We start from the raw sequence: 21917 nt of genomic DNA on the forward strand, positions 1-21917 counted from the left end.
TTTAGGGTCTTTCCAGCCCTGACTGGAAACCCTCGGTCTTGTCAGAGGCTCTGGGATAACCTGGTGTCCACCCCGCAGACTTTATTCCATTACTGCAGATAAGTGGGAGCTGACTTGGAAGCGGTGTGGCCTCGTGGAAAGGCTACAGGCCTGGGAGTCAGACCGCCTGGGTTCTAATCCACTTCCCTGCCGTATGAGCTGGGATTAGAATTCGGGTCCTCAGACTCCCAGGCCCTGGGCTCTTTCCTGTAGGCCACACTATCTTCTGTGTCCCGAGTCTCCTGCAGCTTGGCTGGGTGACGACCCACTGGCTCTGGACCAGATGTCCTGCTAGGGCCAAGGACCCCGGGGTCAGGGAAGTAGACGCGGGGGCCCCTAAGAGGTTGGCTCTCCTGGACGAAGTGAAAGTTCTCCCCTCGGCCCGCAGCTCCCCCGACCCGGCGGGATCGACGTCACTGCCGGGGCCCAGGGTGGCCACCGGCCGAGGACACGAAGACCGGGGAAGCACCGAGATGGTCGAGGAGCCCCGGGTGTCGTGCAAGATCCCATGATGCTGTACCCACCATTTTGCAGAAGTCTGTCCTAGGTCGCCCGGACCTAGAATTTCTTTCGGGGAGTCCCGCCCCATCCTCTCACTCCAGAGTCTCAGCGCTCCCCTCCCGGGGGCCCGTGGACACAGGCACCGTTTCCTAGCCGCAGAACTCGGTGGGAACTGTGGCAGCGGGAGGCTGGGGGGGGGCCGAAAATTAAAATGCTGACCTTAAAGCTGTCCAGTGCCACGCCAGACAAGAAACTGACCTGAAACTGGACAAACGGCCACCTTCCGAGGGCCCACTGGGGCCAGTCAAGCTCTCCTTGTTTTTCCTGGCGGAGCCCGGGTTGGCAGCTGCCCACTGCGTCCCCAACCCCAACCCGGAGTCTGGATCTGTGACCTCTGGACACTCGGTATTCGCCCCTCCCTCAGCCCCACGGCACTTACGTCCAAAGCCATCATCTATTTATTTATATTAATGTCTGTCTCCCCCTCGAGAATGTAAGCTCCTGGTGGGAAGGGAACACGGCTACCAACTCGGTTGGACTGTATTCTCCCAACCATTTAGTCCAGTGCTCTGCACACGGTAAACGCCCAATAAATACCTTTGATTGATCGACTGTAATACGCTACCATTTGCCTGAGGTCCGGATAACTGGCCCTGCTCTGAGGAAAGGGTGGCCTTCGCTTCTGGGCTTGAACAGCTCTAAGGACCTCTTTGAAGGACGGAGTCTTCCCCCGGCTTCCCCATCCCCGGCTTCCTTCCGCACCCCGGCCCATAGGGACCCCAAAGATGTCTCAGCGGGAGGAGGCAGAGTCACACTGATTACTGTTTTATTGAGGGTCAGGGGAGAGCTACCACCCCAGGAGATGCCACAGCGTGAAGGGGACTCTCCTGCCCCTCCGTCCATCCGTCCGTCCGTCCCAGCTTTTGGGAGCACTCTTCCCTTCATCCCTACCTCCCTCCTTCCCTCCCTCCCTCGGGGACCACCCCAGGGGCAGGACCCGGCCCTTCCTCCCACCCTGAACATGGGCCCTGCTGCGGAGAGAGGCAGGGCGAGGAGGAGGAGGAGGTGGCTGTGCGAGAGTGGTCAGCGGACGTCAGCGTAAAGAGGACATCTGGCGTGAAGGGAGAATCGAGATGGTGGGGATCGCGTATGAGCACGGGAAGGGAGAAAGTGCACGAGCATGTGCAAGAAGAGAGGGGAGGAGAAAAAGGTGAGCACGTGCGGGAAGAATAGGGAGGAAAAGGGGGCAAGCGTGTACAGGAGAAAGCGAGTGGACAGAAAGCAGGGACCTGGAGAAAGTGCTCGAGTTGGGGTGGGGAGATAGATGCAGGGTGCTGGCGTGAGCATGTGCGGGGAGAAAGTGCATGAGTAGGTGCAGAAACAAAGTGCCTGGATAGGAAACGTGTGGGAAAGGGGGGATTGTGAGCAGGAAGAGTGAGTGGGCAAGGACAGCATAAGCTTGGGGGGGGAGAGTGAGTGTGTGTGCTGGGTAGGGAGGTCGGGGAGAGGGGACAGGACAACTGAAAAAGTAAGAACACGTGGGTGAGAGTCCGGGTTAGAGGGGAAAAGCTGGGGACGTGAACACAGAGAGGATGAGCACATACATGCGGTCGGGAAGGGCCGGCGAGGTCAGTGGCATGTTGGTACTCATGAGGAGAGTGGGGATGGGACAGAGGGGTCGGGAGGCATGGGGTGGGGTGAAGAGATGGGGCAGGCCCACCACTCAGAGGCGTGTGAGCCTGGCTCGGTCTAAAAGGGGGCGGCGGGGAGGCAGGGGGTGCCACAGGTGTTTCAGAGGAGGGGTCTGGGGCTCAGAGGGCTGGGCGCCCCAGTTCCTTGCGGACAGACGGACGGACGCAGACAATATTTACAGGTGACAGGGTAAGGGACCCCCTCCTCACCCTCCTCTAGGGAGGACCCCCCCCCATCTTGGCCTCCCTTCCCTCCCCCCACAGCCACTCTCCCAGACCCCAACCCTCTCACTTATAGAGCAGGTGCACCCGGCTCCCATCACAGCTGAGCCGGTCGGGGGGCTCTGTGCCCCGGGGGGGTCCCGAGGGATCTGGCGGGGTCGAGGGGTGACGGCGCGAGCGGATCTGCTGCCGCGCCTGGAGCTGGTGGCGGAGCTCAGAGACGCGCTCCTCCTTCTGCGAGGCGGGGACCGGGAGGGGTCGGAGAGGTGAACGGTGACGGGGGAGCCGGGGGCCAGGCAGGTGAGAAGAAGGGGCAGGGAAGTGCAGGGAGAGAAAGGAAGAGGAGGTGAGAAGAGGAGGGCTACCCCGGGGGGGGGGGGGGGGGGGGGGAAGGGGGGACACACACGCCCTCCCCAAGCCCAACCTGGGCCAGTCCCTCACTCCCACAGCCTTCAGATCGCCCAATGCTGCCTCATCCCCCTCCTACTCCTCACACCCCTCCTCCTCCCCGTCCCTTCCTCCTCCTCCCCCTTCACCCTCTCCTCATTCTCCCCCTCTTCCAACTCCCACTCCTCCCCCTCCTCCTTCTGCTCAACCTCCCTTCCCCCTTTTTCTCCCTCTTCTCATTCTCCCCCTCTTCCTTCTACCGTTCCTCCTTTCCCTCCTCCTCCTCTTCCCCCTCCCCTCCTCTCAACCTTCTCCCTCTCCTCCTCCTCCTCCTCCTCTTCCTCCTCACCCTCCCCTTCTCCTTCTTGCCTTCTTCTCCCTCTCCTCCTCCTCCTCCCCTCCCCCGGATCCCTGCTAGCCTTCCCCACCTCAGCGATGATTCTCTCCAGCTCCCGGTTCTCCTTGTCCAGCAGGCGGGCCTTCTCCTCCTCATTGTTGTTGGTGGAGGAGCCGGTCTTCATGGTGTCCTGGGCCTCAGACTGCCACTCACCCCGGGTGATCAGCCTCCGCATCTGAGGACCAGTTACAGGCTTATTAGTCAAGACTGGGGATGGGGGTGGGGGAAGAGGTTGGGGGGGGGGGGGGGAACGACACACAAATCGACTGTTTCCCTCGGGTCTTCATGGATGAAGGTGGCCTAGAACGGGTCCGGAGAGCCAAAATCCAGGACTGACCTGGCCCAGCCCGGAGTCCTGGGCCACGGAGCCTGAGGTGGGTGTGAGTCCCTGCCTGCCTGAACAGGAAGTGATCTTCAACTCCCTGCGGAGGTGGGGGTGAGGCTGCTAGAGCTGGAGTCCCAGTAGATCAGGGGAGAACAGAACCCTGCTCATTGTGATACCAACTCTGTGATATTGTTCTATTGTACTACTCCAAGCGCTTAGTTCAGTGCTCTGCACACAGTAAGTGCTCAATAAATACCCTGGATCGATGGATTGAGCGATGGATTGTTCGCAAGAGCCCCACGTGGCTGCCCCGAGAGGAAAGGCTGAGCCCCGGCCGAGCCCTGGCCGACCCGGCCCCGACCCACGTCCGGCCCGGTGGCCCCTCCGGCCCGCTCATCCCACGTCCCTGCCAGTCCCCTCCCTGGCTCCCAATGCCAGGATTACGGGACTGCTGGAAGCCCCTGGTTGGGCGATCCAGGCCTCGGCCCCCAGGGCAGCGAGGGACCCTGGGGTGGCGGGGAGCCAGGTGGCACCCGGATCTGGGGGCGCCCACGAGAAGGAAGTGGGTGGAACAGGGGAGGGCAGAGGGTAGGAACCGGCACGGGAAGGCCGAGCGATGAGGGAGACGGGAGAGGAGCCGGAGGGGGGAGCTCCAAGGGAGGGGAGAGAACTGGGTCCTGAGAAGGAATGAGGATGGGGTGGTGGTCTCCTACCTTCGGCACAAAGAGCACAACGAGCGTGATGTAGGAGGAGAAGACGACAGCAAGAGAGGCAAAAGCAAAGGCGGCGTCTTGTTGGCTGGACAGGATCATGGTGACGGGCGCTGTGATAAGGCACAGTACCTGAGAGGGAATCAATCCGTCAGTCAATCAGGAGAAGCAGTGTAACCTAGTGGACAGAGTCCGAGACTGGGCCTGGCTTCTAATCCCAGCTCCACCACTTGTCTGTCGCGCGACCTGGGACAAGTCACTTCACTTCTCTGTGCCTCGGTTACCTCCTCTGTAAAATGGGGATTACGACTGTGAGCCCCACGTGGGACGTGGACTGGGTCCAACCTGATTCTCGTGAATCTGCTCTAGTGCTTAGTACAGTGCCTGGCACAAAGTAAGCACTCCATAAATACCGTTAAAAAAAAAAATGAATCAATGGAATTTATTGAGCGCTTACTGCGTGCGGGGCACTGGGCTACGCGCTTGAGAGAGTCCAATACGACAGAGGCGACGGAAGTGATTCGTGCCCCCAAAGAGCCGACAGCCTCGAGGTCGTGAGGGAAGGAGGAAGAAGGCTGGGAACCACTGCTCCCCCCCCCGAGAGAGAGGACCCCGGGGACGGGTGACGTGGTTGTCTGCAGAGCCCGGCCCGGCCCCACCCACCCCCTTCTGCTGGTCTCCGCCTCTCTCCCTCGAGGACCCCCTGAGACCAACTCACTCTCGTTGACCGTTCCCCTCCCTCCCGGCTCCGGGCAAACTCAGCAGAGGGCCTAGACGGGGGAAGACGGGATGGGTGCCGCTTCCTGTTGGCCCCCAGCCTGATTTCCCCTTGACCCACTGCCTTCCAAGGGGAGGGTCGGACGTCTCAGACCCGCTGTCTGACTTCTCTTGGGCCCGCTGCTTGATTTGTCTCGGGGCCCGGGGGGAGGGGCTCACCGCCACATTGTAGATGGCCATGCCCACGGCCCGGTGGTCGTTGATCTTCTCGGTGGACACGCTCTTGGTCTCGTAGGCGAGAAAGATCCCTAGCAGCAGCAGCAGCCCCTTATATCCATAGAAGATTCCTAGAGGGGGCGGGGAGAGGGGCCACCAGGAGAGAAAGGTTTTTATGCCTCTTCCCCCCATCACTTCTGCTGACCTCTCTGCCTCAATCCTATGCCACAAAGCCCTTCACTCTACCGCTCCCCAACTTTCCTATCCGCTCTCTTCCCCCGCCATCTCCCAGCTCGCCCTCCTCTTTCCCCCCACACCCACCATCTACCTGTAACTTCCTCTCAATTTGCTCAACCCGATCCCCTCACCCACGCTGTTCTCCTTGCCTGGAACCTCCCCTCCCCCAAACCTGGAAGACCTCAGTGTCCCCCATGTTCGAAGACCTCCCCAAATCCCAGCGCCCCAAAGATTTCCCAACTCCCAAGTCATATGAGCCCAGCGGCCGATCCCTGCTCCTTCCGTCCTCGGCACTTGCGCCGAAATGCACCGCCAATGATTCACTCTCAGATTTCGCTACTTGATCTCTGTCCGTCTCTCTTCTTAGAGTGAAAGCTCCTTGGGGACAGGGAACGTTTCTTTGTCGGTGTTGCACTTTGCCACATGGTTCAGGTGGAGGACTGCCTCCAGCGGGCGCTCGATGAGTAGATACGTCTGCTCTTGGGTTAAGCCCTCGCTTTCCCTTCAAATCTCACCCACCGATCCTCCTCTGCCACACCGTCATCATCATCGGTGGTATTCCTGCGTGCCTACTGTGTGCTAAGGTTCTAGGAGAGTACACGGGAAGCAAGAGACCTGTCCCTGTCCTCTAAGGGTTTACAATTATGGAAACCCCTAGATTGGGTCTCCCCACCACCTGTCTCTCCCTCCCATTGTCCTCAACCTCTTTCAGCCCCTCTGTTTCTGGCGGCCCTGCCTCCGGAAGAGTGGCCTCTCTCCTTTGCCAAGCAGCGACCCTCTAGACTTCAAAGTCCGGCTCAGCCCGCTTCTCCCCCAGGAAGCCTTCCCGGATGGAGCGTAATAATAATAATCGCGGTATTTGTTAAGCACTTACTGTGTGCCTGCACTGTACTGAATCCTGGGGTTCAAGATAATCGGGTCCCACGTGGGGCTCACATTCTAAGTAGGAAGGAGCACGGGAACTGAATGCCCATCTTGCACATGACGGAACTGAGGCACACAGAAGTGAAGTAACTCGCCCAGGATCATCCAAAAGCTAAGCAGCGGAGCTAGGGTGAGAATCCGGGTCTTCCGACGCCCAGGCCACTGGGCCACGCCGCTTCGGTGTGATTAGGCTCCATTACATCTCACATCGCAAATCCCATCTCCTCCGAGAAGCCTTCCCCTACTAAGCACCTCATTTCTCCTTCTCCCACTCCCTTCTGCGTCACCCTAGCAGTTGGATTTTCACCCTGAGGTCACCCCACCTTCAGACCCACAGCACATATGCCCATAAGCCATCGTTTGTTCTAATGTCCGTCTCCCCTCCTGGATTCTAAACTCCTTGTGGGCAGGAAACACGTCTACCAACTCTGTTATAGTGTACTCTCCCAAACACTTACTACAGTGCTCTGCACACAATAAGCGCACAATAAATGTGATGGATTGACTGAGTGCGATCATGGGCACCCCGTAATGAAGTGGTAAAACCGTAGAGGTCTCGTAGGTTCCAGGGTTCCGACTAAGGCCCTCAAAGCTCTGAACTGGCTAGCTTATCTACCTGCCCTTCCTGTCTGACCCTCTCCCATTCCCCCACTCAGCATCTTCCCAACCCTCTCCCCCAGTCTCACCGAGCCATGTATTCATCTTCTTAGAACTGCAGTGCTCAAGCTGGGGCAGGATGGAGATGTCAATGTCTTGCTTGGGCTCCTCCTTGGTGAAGGACTAGGGGAGACAAGCCGGGGTTGGCTACTTTCCTCTTCCTTTTTTGAAGGTTTTGGGGTTTTGTTTGTTTTTTTTTTTAAGTGCTTACTATGTGCCAGGCACTGTTCTAAGCGCTGGGGTAGATACAAGGTAATCAGGTTGGACACAGTCCACGTCTCACATGGGGCTCACTGTCTTAATCCCCGTTATACAGGTGAGGCACAGAGGCCCAAAGTCACAGGGCAAACAAGGTGGTCGAGCCGAGACTGGAGCCCAGATCCTTCTGATTCCCGGCCCGTGCTCAATCCACTAGGCCACGCTGCTTCTCCTTGTTGTGTCTCGGTCCTGCCTTCTTCCTCCCCCTCCCCTGGCCAATCCTCTCCCCTCCGTGGACAACTTCCCTCTCCCCACACTTCCGCTCTCCCTCCTCTTTTCCTCCCACGAGAGCAGCAGGGCCTAGTGAGGACCTGGGTCCTAAGCCCGGCTCCGCCAGTTGCCTGCTGGGTGACCTCGGACAAGTCACTTCACTTCTCCGGACCTCAGCTTCCTCCTCTTTACAATGGGGAGTCAGCGCCTGTTCTCCCTCCTACTTAGACTGTGAGCCTCATGCGGGACAGGGACAGTGTCCGACCTGATCATCTTTTATCCGCCCCAGTGCTCAGTACAGGGCTTGACACATAGTAAGGGCTTAACAAACGCCGTCGCTGTAATGGTAATGCTCGCACCTTCTCCGCTTGCACAGGCTCGCTCACGTGCCCCACTGCCCCCAGCCCCCTACCACCCCGCGCCCCACCCCCCCCCCCCCCGGCCCGCTGGCGGGGCTGGGCCCAACCTCGATGGTGCGATGCAGCGGGTCCACGATCTGCCATATGGCCAGGGTGAGCACGTCCAATCCCACCAGCAGCCCCACCGTGGCATACAGCTTCCAGGGTTCCAGGGTCTGGAGGGGAGCGGAAATCGCAGTAAAGGAGAGGAAAGAGGGAACCCGCCTCCGACCCAGCCCGCCTCCTCCGGGAAGCCCACCGAAAACGGCTCTGTACTCCCTAACCGCTCCTGCGATTTGTCTCCACCACTTTAAAGACTTGTGTGTGCAACCCCGTCGTTGGGACTTGGACTTTTTCTGATTCATCCCCGCTGCCTATCGGAAAGAGCCCAGGCCCGGGAGTCGGAGGACCTGGGTTCTAATCCCGGCTCCGCCACTTGCCTGCTGGGTCACCTTGGGTGAGTCACGTCACTTCTCTGGGCCTCACTTACCTCATCTGCAAAATGGGGATTCAATACCAGTATTCCCTCCTACTTAGACCGTGAGCCCTGTGTGGGATGTGGTGATCTTGTATCTACCCCAATGCTTAGCACAGTGCCTGGCGTACAGTAAGCACTTAACTTGGAAACAGCATGGCCTAGTGGAGAGAGCACAGGCCCAGGAGTCAGAAGGACCTGGGTTCAGGTCGCGACTCTGCCACCTGTCTGCGGCGCAACCTTGGGCAGATCACTTCACCTCATCTGCAGAATGGGGATTCAACAGCTGTTCTTCCTCCTGCTTAGACTGTGAACCTCACCTGGGACCTAATTGGCTTGTATCTCCCCCAGCGCTTCACACAGTGCTTGGCACATAGTAAGCACTTAACAAAGATCATCATTTTTATTATTGGGTCGTTACCGCTCTACCCGTGTCAGGGGATGCCAGCCAATGCTTTCCCTTGGGAGGCCGGGCTCACAGAAGAGCCTTTCGGAGAACGAGGTTGGCGCGGGGGATGCGGGGGAGCGGGGATGACCCTATCGCAGGCACCGTGGGGAAAAACCACTGAACGATCCAGAAGGCAGCCAACAGCCTCCTAGTCACCCATCCTCCGGGAAGGAGCGAGGGACTGCAGGGGGAGTGGGCCGGGAGCAAGCGGGCCCGTGGGACGCAGGGAAGACGGGAGCTGAGAGGAGATGGCACCACTCGCCTTTCTCCGCTCCTTTTTCTCCTCCTTCTTGGTGAACACCGTGTGGACCCACCAGATCTTGGTGAACATGGAGCCGTAGCCCAAGCTGAAGCCGAGGCCCAGGAGCCAGAGCCGGGCCTGGCGGGGAGAGAGGGGTTGGAGCGAGAGAGAGAGAGAGAAAGAGAGAGAGAGAGAGAGAATGCACTGAGGGCTAACCCTAGAGGGGAGGGATGGGGCCAGAGGGAGGCTTGTAGTGGGACGATCTAGGAGGAGGAGGAACTGGGAGTGAGGGTAGACTCAAAAGGAGGACGATAAGGTGGGGGGCAACAGAAGAGGGAGGGGAGGTGCTGGGGCAGAGGTGGAGCCGGGCAGGGAGGAGGGAACTGAGGGAAAGGGGGAAGCTGGAGGCCGAGGCCCGTCTCAAAGGGAACACTGATAATGTGTAGAGGGGACAGGGAGTGGGGGGTGGGCGGGGCCGGGGCCATCCCCAGAAAGAGAGTGGACCGAGGTCAGGGGACAGAGGCAGGGGGCCCGGGGGAGGAAGAGGGACCGGGGAGAGAGTGTGCGGGGAGAGGGCACAGGCCAGGACCAGCCAGAGGGCCGAGATGAGGTCCTGAGGGAAGGCCCAGAGGCGGGCAGCACCAGGGGTGGGCAGAAGTAGGGGTGGGGAACACCGGGCAGAGGAGGATGCGGCGGAGCCGGGGACGCCCCACCGTCCTGACCTGGCAGACGAAGGGGAACTGCCCGTGCCCAATGTGGTAGCCGTCCAGTCCGAGCGGGAAGACGGCGGCCAGAGCCAGGGAGCAGCCCACGGCGGTCAGGTTGTTCAGGTTCGGCTGCGAGTTCTGAATGTACCTGGGGGGAGGAGGAGGGAGGAGATGGGAGGGAGGGTCGCCCCACCTCCCCGGCCAAGCCACCCGGGGGGCTGGCCTAGGGAGCCCCGCCTCCCCGCCGCAGTCGTCCCTTCCCCATCCCCAATCTCCCCCGAGAAGGGTCCCCCACCCTGGCCGAGGGGAATCTCTCCCTTACTGTCCTTTCCCGGGGGCTTAATACAGTGCTCTACACACAGTAAGCTCTCAATACTATTGATGGACTGACTCTCCCCGACTCTCCTAGAGGGGCGGAGAAGCAGCCCCCGACGGGGAGGGCGGGAAGTGTCTCGTACCCAGTGGTTAACGTAGTGCCGTAGACACAGTAAGCACTCAATACCACTTATTGCCCAGGGAACCGGGGGCCTGGGAGAGGCCCCCATCCCCATATCCAACACTGACTCCTGCCACGAGTTATATGAGCCTGACCGTCAGCTGCCTACAGGTCAGGGCCCAAGGACCCTTCCCCCTAACCCTCCGCTCCCTCTGGAGGTCCGCGTGAGGTTTCTATGCCGAGGGGAAGGGAGTGGGAGGTGGGTGAGAGAGAGAGAGAAAAAAAGGGAGAGGGAGAATGACTGAGGTCACTGAGTGTGGGGAAGGCGGAGACTGACCGGACGTGTGAATTATAGATGTTGAAGGACAGACAGACGACGGCCAGCACGATACCCAAGCTGGACAGCACCGAGACCGAGATAAAGAGCTTCTGGGACAGGAATCGGAACGTCTCAATGACCAGGGTCTGGTCGGCCGGAGGGGGCCCTCCTGCACCGGGGGGGGGGGGGGGGGACGGCAGAGGGAAGGGAGGAGGAGGAGGAGGAGGAGGAGGAGGAGGAAGAAGAGGAGGAGGAGGAGGAGGAGAGAAAGAGAAGGGTGTGCCTGGCCCGGAAGACAGGGCTCCCCTCTTTTGTGAAAATGGCTTTCTGCTATCTGGAGGGCCTTATGGTGTGGCCAAATATCCCCTCTCAGGAGCATCAAGACCCCCCACCCCCACCCCCACTTCCCGTTATCACTTCCTCCCTACTCCCCTCTGGGGCCCTCCACCCTACCCTGGGGCCACCATCTCCCCATCAGTTCAGCAGTGCATGAGCCCCACTTGGGACGGAGAACGTGTTCTACCCGCTCTGTTGTACTGGACTCTCCCACGCACTTAGTACAGTGCTCTGCACATAGTAGGCGCTCGGTAAATACCACAGAGAGATTGATTAGACTGCGAGACCCACGTGGGACAGGGACTGTGCCCAATCTGCTTACCTTGTATCTACACCATCTCTTAGTACAGTGCTTGGCATATACAAAGCACTTCACAAATACCATTATGCAATAAAAGAATTGTGGGCAGGGAGAGCTCCAGAGGGGAAGGAGGGGTCTTGGAGGGGCTGGGGGCAGTGAGAGAAGGGGGCTCACAGAATCCCAGGACTCCAGAGCCCAGCCCCCTCAATAAGTCAGCTGGTCCCACTTCCCGCCTCCAAATGGGGATATGCTTAAACCATCCAGACAAGTAATCTCACAACCTCCCTCCCAAGCCTGCCCCGGCCTGAATCATCCCGGCCATAGGGAAATTCTTCCTTGGGTCTCCAGATGAGAAGCTGGACCTAGTGGAAAGAGCCCGGGTCTGGAAGTCAGGGGACCCGGGTTTCCCTCCCAGCTCTGCCACTTATCTGCCGTGTGACCCTGAGTGAGTCACCTTACTTCTCTGTGCCTGAGTTCCCTTATCTGCAAAATGGGGATTCAGTTCCTGTTCTCCCTCTGACTTGGGCTGTGAGCCCCACGTGGGACCTGACTATCTTGTATCTACCACAGTGCTTGGCACACGGTAAGCGCTTAACAAAAATGGTTATCATCATTAGCTGCACCCAGTTCCTCTCCATCGGTCCCGTGAGTGAAACGGCGGAGCAGCTGCGGGCCTTCCTCTGGGCCCCTTTCCTCCATTCCCCGCCCCGTTCCTCGCTCCTTCCGGCCGCCCCCACGGCAGACTGCTGCTCACCTATCCACTTGTCCGTGTTGTACCAGGAGAGGTTGTCTTTGGTGCTGTCGTAGTAGCCGATCTTCTTGTAGCTTCCACCTGGGGCAGAGAGGAGGGAAGAGAGCGAATGTTTCCTAGGGGGAAAGAGGAGAGAGCCCCCATCCCATCCCTCCCTGCATTCCAGCCCCTCCACCCCGGACAACTCTCCCCACTGCCGGGGGCAGCGGCACTGAGGCGTCCCCAAAATTGGAGTCCGAGAATCCTCGGGGGGGGGGGGGGGGCGGCGTAGTCATGGGGTCGATTTTCCTTCCACTGGGGCGGAAGCACAGCCAGGGGGACAGAGCCCCGGCCTGGGAGTCGGAAGGAGTTGGTTTCTAAACCTGGCTCCACCAAGCGTCCGCTGTGTGACCTTGGGAGAGTCACTTCCGTAAAGTGGGGACTAAGACCGGGACACGTGGGACATGGACTCTGTCCACCCTGATTTAACTGATTAGCTTGAATATCCCCAGGGATTTAGTACAGTGCCTGGCACATAATAATAATAATAACAATAGTTACTGTACTAAGCACTGGGGGGGGGGGTATACAAGGTGATCAGGCTGTCCCACGTGGGGCTCACAGTTTTAATCCCCATTTTCCAGATGAGGTAACTGCGGCACAGAGAAGTTAAGTGACTTGCCCAAAGTCACAGAGCTGACAAGCGTCAGAGCCGGGATTAGAACCCATGACCTCCGACTCCCAAGCCCGGGCTCTTTCCCCTGAGCCACGCTGCTTCCCACAGTAAGCCCGTAGTAAGCCCTTGACAAATACCATTAAAAAAAAAAAAAAAAAAAATCCACCTAACCCTCCTGTCCCCAGAGAAGTCCAACTCTCCTCCAGAGATTTCATACCCTTCCCGTCCCCCTCTCCAGCTTCTCTAAACCCTCCCTTCCAGGTAGTTCTTCCCTAGATGTAACCTACATCCTTCTCACTGTCATTTGCAGCCATTTCTCACTTGCCCTGTTCCTGTTTCCGCATCTGGAAAATGGGGGTGATGATACCTACTTCTCCCTCCCAGGGACGTTGTGAAGACGAATCGGGGTGAATGCATTTTGGAAAAGAAGAGCGCTAGAAAATCAAGTTATCGCTTACTACAGCACCTTTGGGGAGATGCGTAAATACCGAGGCAGAGTGGAGGGGGGCTGAATGGGGAAGGGGAGAACTGAGGCAGCATGGGGCTCAGCCATGCCGAGGTGATTTCTCCCGGAGTCCGGTGCCCCCAGACGAGCCCTGGTCCGTGAGCCGCTCCCGCCCACCCCAACCTCTCTCTCTCCCTCACCCTGCAGCTGTTCAATGAGAGTCCAGGCCATCCGGGAGCCGCTGGCATCGAACACCACGTGGCCCTGAGGACAGAGACGGAGACAGGCCGGGGACGCGGGCGGGCAGGATAGGGAAGGGGGATTGGGAGGCGGGCGAGGGTCGGGGATAAACAGAACCGGATTGCAGTCAGAAAAATATCCAATCCAAGGAGACCCGGAGAAGCTGGCCCCTAAACTCTGAACGATCCATGAAACCCACGGACGGACCCCAACGTCACACTTCCGCCGGGCCCGAGGGTGGATCCGAGCAGGCCCGTAAGGCCCCGTGCCCCCTCCTCAGGGAAGAGACTGAAAAATGGTGAAATGCCACCCCCTCCCCCCCCCCCGGGGGCAAGAGAGCCAAGGGGCTTGGGGAAGCCACACCCTGGTCCATCGGACCCTAAATCATCTAGGAAAACGAACACGGGCCCACAGCCGAGAGACGTGAGGTGGCGGGCGTAGGGGAGATTGGGCAGTGCCGCCACAGGAAATGGCATCTCCTCCCCCCTCCATTCCCTCCGAGTTGGGCTTCCCTGGAACTCTTCCTGTGGGAAAGGGAGGGACAGAGGGAGGAAGGGAAGGGTAGCTGCTGAACGTTAATCTCCCGGGCAGAGGGAGGCAGGGAGCCGGGGGCAGTGTTGGGATTGGGGGGCAGGTCCGGGAGCGAGGGAAGATAAAGGGTGATAAGAATGTCACAGGCCGGAGAGCACGCCTCTTTTTTTTTTTTTTTTTAAATGGCATTTGTTAACCGCTTATTTTGTGCCAGAAATTGTTCTAAGCGCTGGGTTAGATACAAGCTAATCAGGTTGGACACAGTCCATGTCCCACATGGGGCTCACACTCCTAATCCCCATTTTCAGATGAGGTAACTGAGGCCCAGAGAAGTGAACTGACTTGCTTAAGGTTACACAGCAGACAAGCGGCGTGGCCGGGATTAGAACCCGAGTCCTTCTGTCCCCTTGGCCCGTGCTTCATCCACCAGGTCACACGCCTGGAAGAAGACGTGCCAGGCTGACCGAGATTCCGGGTGGCAGGGTGGAAGGCTCCAGAAGGAGGGCCCCTCGGGGGGGGGGGGGGCAGAGAAGCAGCATGGCCTAGTGGATAAATCCCGGGCCTGGGAGACAAAAGGACCTGGGTTCTAATCCCAGCTCCGCCACTTGCCTCCTGTGTGACCTTGAGCAAGTCACCTAACTTCTTTGGGCCTCAGTTACTTCAAATGTAAAATGGGGATTAAGATGTGGGACATGGACCGGGTCCTACCCGATTAGCTTGCATCTATCCCGGCGCTCAGTAGAGTGCCCGGCACATAGTATGCACTTAGCCAAAAACCATAATAAAAAAAAAAAAGCAGCAGCAAGCTGAGTTGGCTGGCCATTGCTTAACCGTTTTTCTGCCTGCGGTCCCCAGCCAGAATGGTTGCCAGGGAGCATCCTGGAGCCGGGTTGGGCCGCCCCACCCGGGGCCGGCTCCTACCGGCAGCAGCCTCAGGGAGACAAACCAGGCTTGCGGACCGCCCCCGCCCCCGATCCCAAGCACCCCCGGCAGCCGGGCCAATTTGGGACCCTCCCTGAGGACCGGGAGGGTCTGGCCAGTTTGAGCTCCCCTGTCCCATCCCCACCCGGAATGAACAACGTCCCCACCGCAAAGAGGGGCCAGAACCACCTCCCCTTCCCCGAGGCCTCGTACCAGGGAGACCGAGACTAGGCCCAGAGGTGCAGGGCAGCAGCGAGTGACCGGGGACCGGCAGGAGGGCCCTGGGCCGGACCGGGCCCATCTCGATCCAAGGAATCCGAGAAGACCCAAACCACCCTTCAGAGTGCCCTGGTGGTCAGTGGCCAGAGAGGGGGTGAGTGTGCGTGGGGGCGGAGTGGGGGAGAGGCCGGGGCCGAGAGGGGTGGTGACTCACGGAGACGCCCTCGAAGGAGGAGGAGTTCATCGCCCTGTAGATCTGATCCGTGATGGTCTGGTTGTTGTAGTTGAAGTCCTCGAGCCGCACCCCACCGCCCCAGCGGCCCCCGCCCCCTCCCGAAGTCTTGTTCAGGGCCAGCGCCAGGGCCCAGATGGCGTCGTAGGCGAGCGGGGCCTCCTGGAAGCCGCCGGTCTCCTCGGGGTTCTTGCCCAGCCTCCGGGTCAGCTTCTCAACAAATTCCTGTGACGTCTGAGGTGGGAAACGGCGGGGGGGGGGGGGGGGGGGGGGGGCGTTGGGGCAGGGGAGGAGTCCCAAGCAGGTGGGGGAGGCGGAAGGAGGGATCCAAGGCAGGCCAGGGCCCCGGGGCGTAGGGAGAGAGGGAGAGGAGAGTCAGTTTGTTAAGTGCTTACTAGGTGTCAGGCACTGAACTAAGTACTGGGGTAGCTACAAGCTAATCAGGTTGGACCCAGTCCCTGTCCCACACAGGGCTCACGGTCTTAACCTCCATTTTACAGATGGGCTAACTGAGGCCCATAGAAGTCAGTGGGTGCGACACCAATCCCCTCCAGGCCCCTAGGTCACCCCGAACCCTGGCAGGGTCCCTCCAGGGTTCATCTTATCCCTCCCCCCGCCTCTGCTCTGCTCAGACGCTTGAAGGTCGCTCCCGAACTGTAAGCTCCGTAAGCCCGTCTCTAGAGCGCGAGCTTGCCTCTAGGCTTTGAGCTCATCTCTAGACTGCAAGTTCGTCTCCAGACTGTTAGCTCACTGTGGACGGGGCACGTGTCTATACTGTACTCTCCCAAGCGCTTAGTACAGTGCTCTGCTCACAGTACGCGCTCCGGAGATACCATCAACCGATCGATAACCCGAGAGATCACCAGGGAAGACGACGACGCAGACCCTCTCACTCCCTGGGGCCCGGCCAGAGAAGTCCTTCCTTCGGTCTAACCTCTCTCTCCGTCCAAGCCCTTGGGTACCCGGGCAACCCAGGGCCGCCCAGGGCAACCGGACCGCTCAGGGGTCCTCGGGACGGCCCCTGGAGCGTCGCCCTTTCTCGGGCCCCACGCCGCCCCGTTTCCCGCTCACCATGTTGGAGATGCTGCGCGTGTTCTCGGGGTTGAGCATGACGATCTCGGTGGTGACGTGGCCCTCCACGGCCTCCGTCATCTCCTCCACGGTGCAGTTGATGGCCGGGTCCTTGGTCTTGAACCAGTTGTCGGCGTACCAGCCGATGAGGAACCACACGTACTTCTTGCCAAAGAGACGCTCCTTGTACACCTGGCGGGGGCCGGGAGGGGGGGGAGGAGAGGCAGGAGGTCAGCCCCCAGGGCCCAACCGGGGGCTGGAAGTGGGGAGCCGGACGGCTGGCGGCTCGCCCACGTCTCTCCCTGCTATCCCGAGGCCGGTCCGATTCCGTGTTACCCCACACTGGGTGGGGTTTGGGACCTGCTCCCTCCGGGGCTCCCAGAAGGGTCCACTCCCATTGGCTGCAGACTCCAGATGGACTCAGATGACTACGGGGTCACACGCAGACACACACCCACGCACCATGGAACCGTGACCCTTGGGGAGTGGAGGAGAGAGCCCTGCAAATGGCCCATCCCCGCAGGGGCCTCGAGCCAGGGGGGAAGCCAGGCTGCTTTGGACTCCCTCGGGCTACTGCCATCAGCTGGGGACCCTCATCCTCGGCGGTATTCACTGAGCGCTTATTGTGTACAGAGCACTGTACTAAACACTTGACCCTCCCAAGAAGCCCTGGCCCGGTCCCAGACCGAAACCCCAAGGTCACCCAGGATCGATCTTCCTAGGGCTCCCGGGGGCCCGGTGCTCTCTGGCTTTCCATTTCCTGCCCTTTGACGCCACCTCAGATAGTTCCCAGACTTCCCGTCCGCCCTTCATCCCGGTTCACTCCCGAGGACTACTCAACTTCCCGGAGAAGCCAAGAAGCACGAGGGAGAGGGCCAGGGGAGGGCTGTGAACCCTGGGCCCCTGAAGCAGCGGGCTGAAGAGAGCTGGCGTGAGGGTTGGCAAATCCCTCCTCGATTCACCCTGCTCCTGGGCCAGCTCCCCGACAAAAGCCGCAGAGGGCCTCCCCCTCCACCTTGGCCCCTGAGCGGCAGGTTGGGGGAGATGGACTGGGAGACCGAGGCGGGTCGGAGGAGAACGGCAGAGGGTGACCCCGGACCCCAACCTCGGGCCGCATTTCACGTGATCGGACCCAGGCAGAACCAAGTGGCGACTCCCCGCCGTGACAGGGAAGGCCGCTGGGTGAAGAGGGGACCGGAGGCGTGGTCTAACGGGAAGAGTCCGGGCCTGGGAGTCAGAGGACGCGTGTTTCTAATGCTGGCTCTGCCCCTTGCCTGCTGTGTGACCTTGGGCAAGTCATTTAACTTCTCTGGGGCTCAGTTTCCTCTACTGAAAAATAGGAATTAAATACCTATTCTCCCTGGGGGACAAGGACTGTGCCTAACCTGATTAAATTATACCTACCCTGGTGCTTAGAACTGTGCTTTCTTTATGGAATTTGTTAAGCACTTATCGTGTACCAGGCCCTGTACTCGGCACCGATTAGATACCGGCTAATCAGGTTGGACACAGTCCATGTCCCGCACGGGGGTCACAGTCTTAATCTCCAACGGACAGATGAGGCACAGAGAAGTGAAGTGACTTGTCCGAGGTCACACAGCAGAGCAGCGGCAGAGCCGAGATTAGAATCCAGGTCCTTCTGACTACGTCGATCTCGTCTACCTCACCGCTGACCCCTCGCCCACATCCTGCCTCTGGCCTGGAATGCCTTCCCTCTTCATAGCCGACAGAAAATTACTTTCTCCACTTCAAAAGCCTCATGAGAAGCGCATCTCCTCCAAGAGCCCTCCCCCGACTAAGCCCTCATTTCATCTTCTCCCGCTCCCCTTTGCGTCGCCTTTGCGCTTCAATCTGCGCCTTTTATTCACCTCACCCTCAGCCCCGCAGCACTTACGTACATATCCATAATTCATTTATTTATATTAATGTCTGTGGCCCCCTCCAGACTCAGAGCTCATTACGGGCAGAGGACGTGTCTACCGACTCCGTTGCACCGCACGCTCCCAAGTGCTTTAGTACGGTGCTCTGCGGACACTAAGTGCTCAATAGATACGATTGACCGATTGATCCCAAGTCCGTGCTCTATCCACTAGGCCACACTGCTTCTCACCTACTGCAGTGTCTGACACCTAATGAGGGCTTAGCGAATACCGTAATCATCATGCTCACCACCCGGCCTCCTTGGCCAGCCGTGCCCTCGGCCCGCCCCCCCCACCGAGGTCCCTGCCCCCACCTCACAGAAAACCTTCCGGGCTTCTGTCTCATAGAAGAGTCCCACGATGATGCGGGCATCCTGGCGCTGAGGAGAAAAATAAAAGGCCGGGCCACTGCGAGCCGGTCCCTCAGCTGGGAGACTTTCCACCCCCACAACTCCGGCTCCGCCGGGGCCGGGACCCAGGCATCCCGCTTCCGGAGCTCCCTTCACACCCCTCGGTCCCAACCATCCTTCCCCCTGAAAACCCCATCTCTAGGCCTTCACTCTCCTCCTGACAGCGTTCCTTGCGCCCGTCCCACCTCCAGCTCCACCTCCCAAGGGACCCAGGAGGTCTGACCCTCACCTCTCCACCTCCCTTAGCCTGCCCTCCCAGAAGCCCAGAGCCTGTCCCTCGCTCCTCGCCCCACTTCCAGGCCCACCCCCCACCCCCACCCCGCCGGACCCCGGCAGGAGGCAGAGAAGCCTAGTGGAAAGCACCCCCGGCCCGCCGCCTGCCGCCGTGACCCCTCTCGGATGCCTCGGGGTCAGCCACCTCACCTTCAGGTTCTTCACGGGGACAGTTGGGTCCGAGAAGAAGCTTTGCCGGAAGGTGATTTCGATCCCGGCCTCCTTGACTCGCTCCTCCAGGTCGTCCAGCGTCTGGGAGGAGAGGAAATGGGCAGTGGGGGAGGGGGATCAGGGAGAAAGGGTGGGGGGCGGGGAGGGAATCCAGGCAGACCCAAGAGAAGAGATTCACAGCTTTGGATTGGCGTGGGGTCTCTGGAGATTACTCCCTCTCCCTCCGCCTCCCTCTCTCTCTCTCTTCCCCCCCACCCCCCCACCCCATCTCTCTGTGTCAGGTGTGGGCTGTGCATTTCTGTCTCACTTTCCCCACCCCCAGACTCTGTCAGCACCCCTCTCTCTCTTTCACTATCATTTGTGTCTAGCTGCCTCTGTGTAGGTGTGTATGTGTCTGTCTACCTGCGTGCGTGGAAGTTGGGGAGGGAGGCTTGGATCTCTCCCCCCCTCTCTGCTTCCACGCTCTCTCTTTCCCTTCTCCTTCGACAAAATTGGACCAACGTTCCTTTGGGCTTGAAATGACCTCAAGAAGTCACCTCACCCACTCCCCAGCCTCCAGGCAGGACCCCACCAAACCCATCTCCTTCATAATGAAGTACCGTAATGAACGCCGGGAGGGGTACGGGTTAATCAGGTTGGACACGGTCCATGTCCCACACGGGGCTGACGGTGTTCATCCCCATTTTACAGATGAGTGAACTTGGTCCCAGAGAAGTGAAGGTCAAACAACAGACACTTGGCGGAGCCAAGATTAGAACCCAGGTCCTTCTGACTCTCAGCCCCGGGCTTTATCCACTAGGCCACGTGGCTCCTCCTGTGTTTTAGAGCCCTCCGGGGCAGGCCCCGGATCCCATCACAGGCTCGAGATGCCTCCCGCCCCACGGCCCGCTCTCCACCCTCCCGCTCCCCGTGCCGCCCTCCCCATCCACGCCAGGGGCCGGGGCTGGGGTGCCACGGGGCCTCCCTCCTTACAGAGGTGAAGACCTCAGTGGTCTGCTGGATGGTGGCTATCTTTTTCCAGCCCCACTTGTCGAAGAGTTTCACCCGGGTGGGGTTGTGCAGCGTGGCCGACGGGTGTGTGCGGAAGAAGGTGGGGAAACGCTGGCGGTTAGACAGGGCCGGAGAGCTGGAGCCGTAGGACAGCTGAGGAGGACGAAGAGGAGGAAGAGGAGGAGGGGCGGATGAGGACGAGGAGAGGAAAGGAGATGGAGTTGGAAGAGGGAAGGGAAATAAGGGCAATTAGTCCCAGGCACCAGACCACGTGAGGTCATCCCATTCTTCCCCCTGCCTCAGAGCAATTCCTCCGCTGCCCTAGGCAGATTGGCGGGAAGACTGAGGGTGCAGCGAGGTTGCGGGGCCTCTTGGGGGGGGGGGGGGGAGTTTCTTAGTCATTTCTCTGAGGATCCCTCACCTGCCCACCCCAGGGCCTCCCTCCCACCCTCCTCACTGTGGGAAAGCTCGAAACTCCACCTGAAGTTGTTTCAGGCCCGGCCTCCATTCCCACCCCCCGAACAATTTCGGCTCCCCAGGTTGCTTCGACACCAAGAAGGGGCGGGAGGGACCCCGATCCTAGCCGAGCCCAGCCCGTCCCCGAGGAGCGAACGCTCAAGAGCTCCGGCCTCCCCACCACGCCTCCTGTCCTCTTCTCCCCAGTCGCCATCTTCTCGTCTTCCTGTTCGCCGACCCCAGTAGGACGGCCATGGAGCTGCCATCCCCTCCGGATCCTGGTTCCCTCCACCATCTCCCCTCCCCCTGCTCACCACAATGAGGTTCCACATCCTGGCCGCCTCGGCCACCAGGGTGGACACGGAGCTGCAGCCGGGGAGCAGGATGATCTTGATGGGGTCGTTGTAGAGCAGTTCGTACAGGTACTTGGTGGCCTGGCCTGGGTCGCACTGAGCAGGGGAGGGCAACGGGGGCGCAGAGTGAGTGCTGCCCCCCCCACCCACCCAATTCCCTGACGTCGCCTTCCCCTCCCCGGAACCCCACGCTCTTTCTTCCCCCCAAGACATGCTTTCCCTACACCCCATCCTTTGTCCCGGACACACGGTCCTTCCCACCTAGATGCTCCTTCCCCTGTCTGTCTGTCCATCCCCTTCAGTCCCCTACCCCAGAAATCTTCTCCCCATACTTCTCTCTCCAAAAGATGCCTGACCCCTCCCTTCTCCCCTACACAGCCCTCCCCTAATCTCAGGCCTTCCCTCTGCATCTCCAATTCTCTTCCCTTCCATCAATCACTGGTATTTATTAAGTGCTTCCCGTGGGCAGAGCCCTGTCCTTAGCGCCTGGGAGAGTACAATAGAACAGAGTTGGTAGACATGGTCCCTGCCCACAAGAAGCTCAGACAGACACGCATATACACACACACACACACTCTCTCCCTCCCCCCCCCCCCCCGATTGCCTGCCCCTTAATTTCCCATCGTCTCCCACCAGCAATCTCCCTTCCCCTGGCTTCCATTCTCCTCAATCACCCTACATCCTCTTTTCCCCATTCTCCATTTCCTCATTCCCTCCCTCCAAAGCACCCTCTACTCAAAGCTCCCCCTTCCTCCCCCGACCAGTCACCAGGCACTTCCATCTCAGTCCCGATACCCCCGTCCTTTGATACACACTCCCCTCGCTTCCCAGAGTGTCCTCGGCAACAAGATCTCTACTCCTTTCCCACCCTTGGACTTTTTAAAAAAGATATATATGGTATCTGTTAAGCGCTTACTGTGTGCCAGGAACTGTACTCAGTCCTGGGATAGGTACAAGCTAATGAGGTTGGACACAGTCCATGTCCCACATGGAGCTCACACTCTTAATCCCCTTTATAAAGATGAGGTAACTGAGGCACAGAGAAGCCTCACTTAGACTTGCCCAAGGACACAGAGCAGACAAGTGGGGAAGCAGGGACTAGAACTCAGGACCTCTTGACCTCCAGGC

At 59.6% G+C, this 21917-nt stretch overlaps 1 protein-coding gene across 1 annotated transcript; it reads right to left on the reverse strand.

The window, feature by feature from the left end:
- Positions 1-1349: 1349 nt before the first annotated feature.
- GABBR1 (gamma-aminobutyric acid type B receptor subunit 1) lies at positions 1350-21002 on the reverse strand. The gene is made up of 17 exons (XM_029054647.1): positions 20751-21002; positions 19963-20133; positions 18970-19071; positions 18451-18516; positions 16218-16409; positions 15129-15380; positions 13204-13267; positions 11907-11984; positions 10534-10684; positions 9776-9908; positions 9075-9191; positions 7958-8065; positions 7053-7146; positions 5209-5336; positions 4276-4404; positions 3269-3412; positions 1350-2687 (listed from the first exon to the last, which is right to left on the reverse strand). The coding sequence occupies exons 1-17, from the start codon at positions 21000-21002 to the stop codon at positions 2520-2522; spliced, it is 2349 nt and encodes a 782-aa protein (XP_028910480.1). The 3' UTR covers positions 1350-2519.
- Between the last annotated feature and the right edge of the window lie 915 nt (positions 21003-21917).

Source organism: Ornithorhynchus anatinus, chromosome X5 (genome assembly GCF_004115215.2).
Source record: "Ornithorhynchus anatinus isolate Pmale09 chromosome X5, mOrnAna1.pri.v4, whole genome shotgun sequence".
Classification (NCBI taxonomy): Eukaryota; Metazoa; Chordata; class Mammalia; order Monotremata; family Ornithorhynchidae; genus Ornithorhynchus; species Ornithorhynchus anatinus.